The sequence below is a fragment of the Strix uralensis genome, chromosome 8, assembly GCF_047716275.1.
Source record: "Strix uralensis isolate ZFMK-TIS-50842 chromosome 8, bStrUra1, whole genome shotgun sequence".
NCBI classification, from domain to species: domain Eukaryota; kingdom Metazoa; phylum Chordata; class Aves; order Strigiformes; family Strigidae; genus Strix; species Strix uralensis.
This window is the reverse complement of record NC_133979.1, coordinates 33197743-33209875: the sequence shown is the minus strand read 5'-3', so window position 1 is coordinate 33209875 and position 12133 is coordinate 33197743. Positions and strand designations below refer to the sequence as shown.

Sequence of the window (12133 nt, the reverse complement as noted above, 5' to 3'; positions counted from 1 at the left end):
GGTAACAATCTCCTTTGAAATAATAAATACAAAAGGTGTATTTTTTTTTCCTTTTTTTTTTTTTTTTTACTCATGACAGCATTTGTTAAAAATATTACATCTGCTTTTGAGAAGGTAATATCCTCTCCCTATAATATGGAAAAATAAACTCTACAGGACACGCAACAGATACCCCCAGTTGGCACAGAGCTGCTTTAAGAGATTAGATCCACAGACTAGATCAACACAGAGGGCTGGTTTTGCCTTCCTTGTCCCCAGACTCTTAAAACATTGTATTGTAGGAATGGTAAAAGACAAGAATACATAAAAACAGTAAAATGTTTATTTTCTTAGAAAAAAAGAGATTCAAAATGATTGTGATCACACTCCCATTCGTGCTCAGCAAAGCCAATACTGCAAGCTTAGTCCTTGATTAAGATACCTATTAAATGAAACTCTTTTTCCTCTTAAAATACAAATTCCTGCTCCTGCATCACTTCCAGTATTTCAGTGATAACATGCTTTTAATGGATAATAGTTTCTCAGCTTCTTCCCAGCAGAGAAACAAGGCTTGCCATGGCAAAAACATCCCATCTCCAAAGCTTGAAATCACCAGCATTAATAAGCACTCCGGCCCGAACGCGGACTGACAGACAGCTTAAGGGTGTTTCTTAGATGCTTGAATGTTCACTTATGGAAGCTTTGTATAACACTACCTCATCTGATAGAAAACAGGCCAGAAGCCTCAATAAAATCAACAACGTCTTTTGGATTAACTTTAAGGATTTGCTGCGTATCTGGACACAGAAAAAAGTGAGAAGTTGCAACAAGTTTTAACTAGCAGCAACAAAAACAGTTCCTTACGAGTTCTTAGCAATATTCCTCATCTGTTCATTAAGAAACACTGTAACTGAATGGAGCATATAATGTGGAAATGATCTTCTTCTGTTATGTAGTGCTGTTCGCTCTAGAAGACTTCCAAAAGGTCTCGACTGGGTTGTAATCTATTTACACAGTAGTATTCCTGGTGCGAGCGGCAGAATTGGCACTATGTGACATCTTCCTCTTCTGAACAGTAATCACGACCCTGTAAGGAAAAAAGCCAGACAGCTTGTAAGTAACTACTTGAAGACAGAAATAACGTAAATCAAGGGAGCCCTTCTTAATAATGCATATCAGTTCTCTAAACTTAGGATATTTAAGTTCAGAGCTGGGTAGAAACCTTAAAAATAGGGAACGGCGTTCTCCCAACTCCACCAAACATTTCTGTAAGATTTGCACAAAACCAGGCTAGGAGACCCTTCCCCTTCTGTCACTACTAAACTCATAAATTTCATCCCCTATACTGAATTCCAGGGGGAGTCCAATAAACTGATGTACAAAACTGTTTTATGTAAAGATACACCGTGATGGACACAACCCTACAGAGCCATTGTGAAAACATAATCTCCGAGGCAAAAGCAATGAAGCACATAATCCTATGAGCAACGCCAGTCAGCTGCTGGGGACAAGAATACCTCATCTGATAACCTCAGCAAGAGTTTAACATAGGAGCAAAAGGTACTATTTGTATTGGAATTACACTTGCACAGTGGGGAAAACAGGCTATGCTTCACAAAACAGGGGTTTCTTACAGACCAGTCACGTTACGCCTTCTGTCCCATCCCAAACACAAGACTTGCAGCAGCATCTATCTAGGAATTACCCTCGGGAAGGTCTGGAGAAGCAGCCCCATCCCTCACTAGTTGTTCGTTGCAAAGCAGCAAGAAGAGGACCTGACAGGACCTACTGTCCTCGTTTCTCCGCACAGGAACAGCTGGAGCTGAGCTTGTCAACACAAAAGCTACCCAAGATATCCTGTGTAAAACAAGTGCCTCAAATGTAGTACCAAAAATCTCAACCTCCATGCCAGGTGTATCACCCGAGCACTTGCGTGGAAAATCCCAGCAGATGAGCAAAGGGCTGGCAAAGAAGAAGAAGAAGAGAACAAACACAAGAATCTCAGACCTGCAATAAAGTGTAGAAGCTCAACAACACCCTGTAAGCAGAAGAGACCAACTCAGCAGTGATAAAACGGATGAATATCTACTCACTCAAGGTGGGGTATCTAGTTGCCCCACAAATCAAAACCGGTCACTGGAAAGAGGCAAGGGGAAGGGGAAAGAAAAAAATTTTTAAAAAGGGAGAGATGATTCTCGGTGCAGCGATCAGTTTATTTGGGATGCACAGCTGGGGTACATGTTGGGAACGAAGGCTCCAAAATGTCTCTGCAATTAAAATCCCACTGACGATGCTGGGATTGCAGAGCTCGCTTTGCTGGAGGGTCCACACCTGGGAATGTGTGGTGCTTTAGCAACCTTCTGTGGCCCAAGACTATTAGTAAAAGGGCTTCCTTAGTATGTCAAAACCCCCCCCCCAAGAGACTAATCAGCCCTAATTTCAATTCAGCAATCACTGACCCAGAAAGAAAGAAAAAAAATTACATTTTTTAAAGTAAAAGCTTTGAATCAGAAAGAAGAAATGCCGAAACACTTTGCAGCGAAGCCCAAATCCATGGGTTTTCTCCAGGCCAGGGACCACAATGCATTTGGACAAACCCAAGGAGGCTAAGCTGGTGGTGATGAAGGCTTTGTCCAACATGCTTGAGAGCTGTGGCAGCCACCAGTAGTGAATGATGACTGAGACCCGGGGCTTTTCCAGGAGATTCACTTACCTGGTTTCCTGGCCTCCTGCTCAAGAGGGAGCCCCGTGGCCTATCATTGCCCCTGTGCTTTGCACTGGTGGCCATCAGTGCTATTAAAGGCTCAGACAGACGCGAAACATGGAAGAAAGCTGTCTTGCATTTTTTCCCTCCCATTCCTCCTGTCATTCTTCTGCTCCTGGGTTCATTCTGCAGCAACAAGGTGCATTACCACTCAAAAGGATGCCAAGAAACCGCTTATAAAGCAACGTGCTGAAGAAGTCCTTGTCACAGCGGGGAAGTGCTGCCTCTCGCCCACCACCTGAGAGCCGGACTGCTGCCGCCAGACACTTTATTTCCATTTTCATGCCGGCGGGGATGGAGACACGTCGGTGTGTCAGAAGTGGCCTTCAAAGCCATGGACCTGGGTTGCCACCAGGCAGGGAGCTGCCACCATCCTGAGCTTCCCGCCAGCCCGCTCCTTCCCGCAAGTGCGTGTGGGCAGCGGTGGCACAGCCGGAACAGTGAGGAGGGTGAAAACTGCCTGAAACACCAGAAACACCTCCCACACCATCCTGCAGCGTGACACGCAGCTCTTCCACCCGCCGAGCCCGGCACGGACCTGCAACCCCAACCCGACCAGCTAACGCGATGCCCACACTGCGGTAACGCCTGCCAGCACAGCGGGGAGCCCTGCTGCAGCCCGAAGCTGCTGTATTTTTTTGCAGGGATGTGCTTGAAAGAGGGGTTCGCCTCGGCGCTTGCTTCAGCAGGGGCAGCCCCCACCGACATGCCAGCTGGCAGGAAGGGGGAGGACGCAGTGAGGGAGCAGGGGGGCCAAAAAGGTTCCCACAGCTGCTCGTGGCTGGCTGAAGTCTCCATGTCCCCTGCCCCTCTCCACCACAGAGCTGTACACAGGAGCACGCCGCAATGTAGGGGAAGGGATGCATCTGTTACACACCGAGAATAACATCGGCGCGAAGGCACGGGGGGCTGGCAGTCTGCACGCAGAATTAGTGATGCTGCTTTCACTTGGGTTTTACGGCGAGTTAAGAGGACATTGCTTTTGTTTCCTCGGGAGGAGGAAGGGCCACATGCACCCTCTCAGTGGTGGGATGTGATACAACCTGCAGAACCACCCCACTCCGGCAGGTTTAAGTTTATTTTCTCAGAGGTGGGAATCAGCTGTGACGGCAAACACCCCACTTTGCACATACTCCTGCACCCATCCCGGCTGTCCTACACCCACTGCCCCGGCTACGCTGCAAAGACCCACACCAACACATGCCCAGCATTTAATCCCAGCATGACACAAAGCGTGTGGGGCTCAGCCCAGCAAGGTCTGAAGCATCCTGGCCCAGTTCAGCAGGGTTAAGCACATACTAGTCTTTAAGCACAAAGGAAACAGCGTTTAAGCACTGGAGCATCTCATGAGCAGAAAGTTAAGCAGGTGCTTTAGCATCTTCTTGAAGGAGGGCTTGTGGTAAGTGAGGTCTCCTTGAGAAACTACACAGCAATGGGTATTTATCCTCCTAAAAAGAGTAGGAGGGGGAGAAACCATGCTACAGGGAGGCCAAAAAAAATTACAATTCCTTTTTTTTTTTTTTAAGACAAAAGCTTTTGTCTAAAGCTTCTTCCCTAATTGAATTTTTATCAGTAATAACAAGGTCAGTGTTCCTCAGGAAGATCAGAGAAAGAATAAAGCTGCCTTCCCTGCTGCACCGTATCCAATACACCAAGTTTCTCCTTGGTGCTTCTCAGGCAGAAAGGCTGGAGAGGTCTCCATGCCCCCGCTGGTAGAGAACTAAGGTTGCTTTGGTCCTGCTAAGCACTGTGGCATCCAGTAAAACACTTAAAAATGTCAATTTTTGACCCCTTGGTTGTTTCAGAGGATGTCTGATAGATGCCGGAGGAGACAATACCTTGAGTGACCGCACCTTCAATCAGCAAGAGGCCCGCTGGGCTTGAGATGGGGAATTATCCCAGTGGGGCTGGACAAAACCTCACTCAAAACGGTGAGCTAACAGCCTGCAGAGCTCATAAGGTCTTCTGAAGAAACCACACTGAAATACTGGCCATGTGAAGTAGCAGCCAGAAGATGAGCTCCACAACGTGAGCAGAGGAGCTCCGGTAGTATCTGAGTGCAGACTGGAGTGATGGGGTGTTTTTGGGGAGCGGATGTGTGTCAGGGAAGAAAAGAAGAAAGCAGAGAAGGTGACAACCTCCCCAAATAGAGCAGCATCATGGCTGGAAAATGAGGGTGCAGGATTGCCAGCCAAACCCTGTTCCCTGCTGCCCAGGGGAGCAGGCTCCTGCATCCAGAGGAGCCCCAGGCACAGAGCATGTGGCTACTAAAAGAAATGTATGGGCCATCCTTTAATAGCACGGGTTATTAAGTTTTAATAACTGAGAGTGTAAATGAACTACACCAGGGAAGATGAGAACAGGAACACATGCATCCAAGTCCAGGTAATTCCCCGAGATATCCCATCTTCCTACCCCACGGTTTCAAAATCCAACTTTCAACTTTTGTAGATTGTCCCAGAAATGCCTTAACAAAGGTGTGTGAATTTAAGGTAATTAAAAAAAAAAAAAAAAAAAAGCCTTATGCTCCTTTCCTGCTGCTTTTACCCAAACCAGAAGGGCTCACTCCCCTGCTCTCTCCCCTCGCTGCATCTAGAAAGCGCTACCATGCTGCTGCCCCTCCCAGGGCACACATCACGCTGATGATATCCTTTTAGAGAAAAAAAAATATCACAGAAAAAGCCCTTTTCCCCATTGTTGTGGGTGACAGGCCAACAAACAAAACCCCCTGCCGCCCGACTGCAGAAGCCTTCCCAGCTCAATAGCCTTTTGTGGGGCTGGCGGCCTCGCCGAGGCAGAGGAGGCAGCTCAGGAGACGCTCCTTCCGCCCCGGCTCTGTAGCTTGGCACCAGCACCCTCGCGCCTCGGCCCTGGCGAGGAGAGGAGGAAGAGGAGGGTGGTCGGCCCGGCAGAGGGAAATGAGCTGCACCAAGCAGCCCTTTCTTCTGCGGGGGCTGAAAGAGCTGGCGGGACACAGTGGCCCCTTTCAGAGGAGATGGCCGCTGCTGGGAAACGTTAGCCCGGCTCTGCGGTGGGAACGCTCTTCATCAATCTGGTTTTGTTTACAGCGCTCGCAGAAAGGATGGGAAGAAAATGCCAGGAGGCGGCACTACATAATTGTATACTGTGCTAATTTTTGTCTGTTTCTTATTTAGTTAGGGAAAAACCAAGAGAGTCATTAAGAGCAATCCACTTCGCTAATGAGTTTTAGCCTAATAATTCTGCCCTTGCATACGTTTCGGTTAGCACCCCCCCTATTTCTAACAGCACTCTTTATGATACAAGGAGCTGCATTGTGCCTTCCCCCCGTGTTCATGCCCAGTTTTACTAACGAGGAGATGGAGTGAGCTGCTGCTGGGCATCTCTCCCATGGCCTCCAACAACAAACCCATAGTCTGCAACTCGTCTCCCGGCTGTCAGGTGTGTGGATCGGTGGAGAAACCCCTGCAAACCCACCCTGACACTGGCACCGGTGCTCAAGTTATCTCTCAACCCAAAGCGACATCCCCTGCGGCAGCAGAAACATGATGCCTCAGGCTCGGGGTATCCACCAGCCACATGAGAGTTCATAGCAAGACACCTTCACGTGCTACGTCATTTTTAAATCTCATTTTTTTCCATGAGCGTGAGCTTATGAGCATGAAATCCAAATTGTTGGATTTTTTTTTTTAAACCACAAAGCCAGAGATGCTTCTCTTCTGGGGGTACAATCCCCAGATATAATCCTAGAAATTGCTTGTCAACTGTTCAGTTACACCTCAGACTTGGTATTTTTTCCTGCAGTGAGACAGCTGCCTACACACTGTGCCACAGCCTACAGTAATAATATATACTTAAAGGAGATAATTTCTGATGATTGTTTTACTGCTTCATAAGTAGGATTCAGAGAACACAGCCATTTTTCAGACCAATCTCCATGATAGCCATCATCACAATGTTTTCACTAGCAAGTGCTAAATGGGGTAAATTTTCCACATTCAACATTTTATACGTCACAGCTTTTAATTTTGCTTTTATTTCATATTTTCATGGAAGCCTTGGTGGGACAAGGCCCCCTCAAGTTGGTAGACTTCAGGCTGCAAAGACTGTGCCCAGGCTTAACTCTGCTCTGAGCCATCCTGTTCAATTAATGGGATTTCTTCATAGTGGTGGAGTTTGCTTGTGGTCCTGCACAATCAGGGTCCAAATAAAGTTGAGATATAGGGGAGAAAAAAAATAAAAAAAGGCTGGAGAAATTTTAGGGGAGACATGGCAACTCTTTGTGAATCCATATACAGTATCTAACTAAATTAGTCGTTGCACTATTAGAAAGAGAACATAGGTAACTAATTTATTTGCTTGAATACCAATACAAACGGCCTACTTTTGCTATAGTTTCTCACTGCAGCCAGCGGAAAACACCAGGTATCATGCAGACAGGGACTCTGTTAGTGGGACACATTTCTATCTTCTTAATCTGAGACAGTATTTCAAAACCAGATTTATCACATGGTGATGAGTGCAGTGACTTTCCCCATCCCGGCTGCAGCTAGTGGGGCCCATTTCTCCTCTTCTGGGCATCATGCAGCAGATCTTGGATTCATCCAGCAGCTGCTGCGTTTGTTTTAGGAGGGATGTGTCGGTCGCTCTCCACTTGCTTCTTGGGTTTCTGAAGCCGTCGTTCTGCTTTCATTTCTCAGGTCAAGCAAATCACTTGCACCTCTGACTCACGTCTTCCTAATTTATTCTGGGGGGGGTGTCTCTCCTCGAGCTTAATTGCTGCTATTACCTGTTGCTCATCCTCTACTGGAATATATTTATGTGATTTCAAGCAAGCTCAATTTTCGAAAAACAATGGTAACGCTATCACCAGGTGAGCTGCCTGTCTCCACTCTGTTTTCTTCCCAAAGTCTTTGTACGTCTGTGCCCTTTCGTCTCCAAAAACAAAGCCTTGACCCTACTCACAGTAACTTCAGTGAGCTGAAACCCCAAGAGGACTCGCTGCAGCTGCTGGCAGATGTTGGGAGCAGTTCGGAGCCAGCTTTCACCACAACTCTCGGGCCTCATGCTCACAGGTGACTTAGTGTGTCCTTTCCCTCTTTCCTCCCAGTGTGGTGCCCATCCAGCCTTGGTGTTGCGCTGAAGCTGTGCTTGCCCTCTGCCACTACACCAGCATCCCGTCATCTGAAAATCATCCCACAGCTGTGCTGAGATTTGTTGAACCTTTTAATTGTCTGGTTCCTATCTGTCTGGCTGCACGCCACACAAACACCACCACAAGAAGCGCTCCGTGGTCTGTCATATACATATGACATATGTATGTTTCCTGTGTTGTTGACTGCTTAACTCTACCCAGTTACTCCCAACCTCCCACATAACTTTATATCTCTGGCTTCTCATCAGGCTTTGTTTGTTTCTTTTTTTTTTTTTTTTAGCTCAAATTCTGGTGCCTCTGCAATGACTGGGTTGACTCTAGCAGAACCAACATCTAACCCTACGTGCGAGGCTGACTTTTACATTCTCAGTCAGTCCTACCTCAGCATTCAGTGCCAAGCCTTCATTTCAGTATTTCTTCCTTCCAACAAACCGTATGAATTGAATTACCATAATCACACGCAGTTCCATGCATTGCGAGTTCAGCTCTAGCTCTCCGTGCAGGGACAGACACTCATGCAGAGATAGGAACAGATGTCTCCCTCTGAATTCCTCACAGTGTTTTGACACTGAATTCTGGTCGCCAGAAGCTCCACGCGTTGGGGTTGACATTCTGGTTTTTACCTTTGGGTGGCATTTGCAGAAGGCAGTTCAGCTTTGTACGGGCAGCCAGGAACGCGGGCGCGTGCTGGGTACTGAGAGGGGCTAGACTTTCAGAGAAATTCTCCAGACCATTTCATTAAGGCTTTATTTGATCTCCAGGATTCATAATACTTCATATTTCGAGTTGCTAAAACATCACCCTGTGTTCTTTCCATTTTACACTTTGATTGCAGAAATTTTATTTTAGCTGACCTTCCTGTCCGTTTAATCGTTTTGCTGAGTCCAAAACGCCCATTTAATTTTCCTCTCTAACTCACAGCACACGCATTAGAGTTGTTGTTACTCATTTGTAATAGGTGACCTAACACCCCTTGAGATTTCAGTGCAAGTTGAGGGATGTTTGGCTTCTGAGTGGAGAGTTTCTGTGGACATAGCCCACGGAGTCAACATCACTTGTGTGCCTCCATTGCAAATCCAACGCTACTCATGGCCATGGTTACCACGTGAACATTACATGGTTTTGGACCTCATCAACCACAGGCAATGCCCCCCCACTTCAGCAGACTATTTCAGCTGTAACTGGTGAGCTGCTCAGTGGTATAAATCTACAAATTATTTGACTGCTGTCCTCCATTTCCCTGGAGAAGGGACTCAAAATGCTATTTAGGGATCAAACAAAACCCCTCATATTTTCCAATCTTTCTGGCACCTGTGGCAGATACCTAGAAAAACAATGCAATGCGGGCAAAGATTAATTAAAAAACGCAAAACTTCTCTTAGGAAGACTTTCCTCAGGCACAGGAGGTCCCCAGAGAAAGCAAATCCCATGTTCAGCTGCGCATTAACTCCTGCCAATCCCATCAACTGTCAGCAGCTTGAAATGCATGGGAGCCGTCTTTCTTTGACAGATAACACTGTGTATTTCCTCTAAATAGGCAATCTCCTGATCTAGAAGATAAATTAGTACAAGAGCCCTGGAGAACACCTGCAAGCATCTGAGAGCATGGTGCAAACAGCAAGGAGACATGGTCAACTGCATCTCAATGTGGCAGCTGGTGAACAAATGGTATTACTGCTCTGAAACAAATCTCGAATACAAAAACCTCAATTCATAATTAGATACAGCTATCAGATGGTCTGGTACGTAGATAAGAAAGACCTTTGGAAAATCCATTTCACTGGAGATTCTGTGTTTGACATTATGGAAGGTGATGATGTCCAGGAAAAGTATCTAAATATTTATAGGGTGAATGCAGTTACTCAAAGGAGACGTAGCTATATTATGGATATGTAGAAATTCTACTTTTAAATGAATATGGGTTAAGTAAAATCAGTCCTGTGAAATAATGGTATAGAAATATTCTTCTTAGGAATCTACAAACTCATCCTCACTTCTACTCTTCCTCCTTTATCTAATTTTTTGCTTTCATCATTTAATTTTTTTTTTTTTTTTAGAGTAGAGCAACAAATTTGTTACTTGGGACAAGTAAGTGATTCACCTGCTGTAGCATTCCAACTCCTAAGACCAGGAGTGTTGGCAAAAATGGCAGAAATTCAGTCATCCAAGTAAAAATTTCCCTCCTACTCTGCAACGCAGCACTACAACAATAGAATAGAATAGAATAGAATAGAATAGAATAGAATAGAATAGAATAGAATAGAATAGAATAGAATAGAATAGAATAGAATAGAATAGAATAGAATGGAATGGAATGGAATGGAATGGAATGGAATGGAATGGAATTCAGTTGTAAGGGACCTCCAACGATCATCTAGTCCGACTGCCTGACCACTTCAGGGCTGACCAAAAGTTACAGCACGTTGTTAAGGGCATTGTCCAAATGCCTCTCAAACACTGACAGCCTTGGGGCATCGACCACCTCTCTGGGAAGCCTGTTCCAGGGTCTGACCACCCTCTCAGTAAAGAAATGCTTCCTAATGCCCAGCCTGAACTTGGGAGTACAAATTATTTGTTGCAATTGGGGAAGCAAATATTTAATATCAAGTATTAAATAAGATACACCACTTTAAAGTGTAAAGAGTATATTAGTGAGCGAACATCAGCTTAAGATATAAGCAAAGACTGAGATCTAGACTTGATCCAAATAGCCCATTTAATTCCTTAAGTCTCAGTTTCTCATCCATGTTGTGGAACAACTATTTGCTACTATCTCACAAAGAAGCTGGGATTCTCATTTAAAAGACTTGTGAAACACATGAAAGCTGCTATCGAGACCATGAGATGTGCAAAGAACTGTTCACCCTCTTCTTCAAAACATCTCCACCATCAGTATTTTATTCAGTGCAGTATGTAGTATGTAGACATATATTGTGTCTTACCTTTTCAATTTTTTCATCAAGCATTCTGAAGAATTCTTGTTGGCTTTCAGAGATGTGCATGCTGAAAGGCAAAGGAAGAGTATCAGTACCAACAGGATTTCTTCCATTTTACAACACTGACACTGCAGTTCAGGGTTGCTGAGGGACCCAGCTGTAAGCTTTCACTACTGTGAAAAATAAAGCACTTTACACTTTTGTCTACAATGACAATTTATATTTTTTTTTTTTTTAATTTGCCCACATAAAAATTACTGCATTTAGTTCTGTGTGTCCATGCCATGGGCAGGGACATCCTTCATTAGATCAGGTTGCTCAAAGCCCTGTCCAACCTGACCTTCAACACTTCCAATGATGGGACATCCACAACTCCTCTGGGCAGCCTGCTCCAGTGTCTGACCACTCTCATCATAAACCATTTTTTTTTAATGGCGAATCTAAATCTACCCTCTTTCAGTTTAAAATTGTTGTCTCTTGTTCTCTTACTACAGGCCTTGGTAAAAAGTCTCTCTCCATCTTTCTTATAAGTCCCCTTTATATATTGAAAGGCCACAATAAGGTCTCCCCAGAGCCTTCTCCTCTCCAGGCTGCACAACCCCAACTCTCTCAGCCCTTTTCCACACCAGAGCTGTTCCAGCCCCTGGACCATTTTCGTGGCCTCCTCCAGATCTGCTCTAACAGGTCCGTGTCTGGTGCTGGGGACCCCAGAGCTGGACACAGTGCTCCAGGTGGGGTCTCAGGAGAGTGGAGCAGAGGGAGAGCATCCCCTCCCTGGACCTGCTGCCCACGCTGCTGGTGATGCACCCAGGACATGCTTGGCTTTCTGGGCTGAGAGAGCACATTGCCGGCTCATGTCCAATTTGTCAGCCACCAGTACTTCCAAGTCCTTCTCCGCAGAGCTCTTTCAATTCATTCATTCCCCAGTCTACATTGATACTGGGGATAAAGATCCCATGTTTTGGCAAAATATGTTTCATTGGCCTGCCATGAAACATCTAAAAATGCATTCTCGTGCCTTCTGATGTGCTTCTTAAAGGGGAAATGAATTCCACTTTTCTATTTGGTGAAAGCTTTTTCTTCTGGAGGGATACCCCAGAAGTCTGCCAAGACTTGGTGGTTTTCTGACTCTTCCAGCTGTTCATTAACTCCTGCAGTTCCCTACCCTGCCATGGATTTTACAAACTTACACAGATCCTCAAAATACACACTGTGTCAGCATTTGGGTGTGTTTTGCATCTCTAAATTGCAGGGCAATTTTACTGCCCAGCCAAACTTCTGAAGATCATGGCCTGCAAGGGCTTTAGGGCCTCCTGTGGG

At 45.6% G+C, this 12133-nt stretch overlaps 1 protein-coding gene across 3 annotated transcripts in view; it reads right to left on the bottom strand.

Annotated features, from left to right (window-relative positions):
• Nucleotides 1-300: 300 nt before the first annotated feature.
• C8H1orf21 (chromosome 8 C1orf21 homolog) overlaps nucleotides 301-12133 on the bottom strand; it is a 126712-nt gene continuing 114879 nt past the window's right edge. For all 3 annotated transcript variants that reach the window (XM_074877111.1, XM_074877110.1, XM_074877112.1), the window contains 2 exons: nucleotides 10820-10880; nucleotides 301-1066 (listed from right to left, as the gene is read on the bottom strand). In XM_074877111.1, the coding sequence (XP_074733212.1) occupies nucleotides 1028-1066; nucleotides 10820-10880 (100 nt within the window). In that variant the 3' untranslated portion in view covers nucleotides 301-1027. The remainder of the gene's footprint in view (nucleotides 1067-10819; nucleotides 10881-12133) is intronic.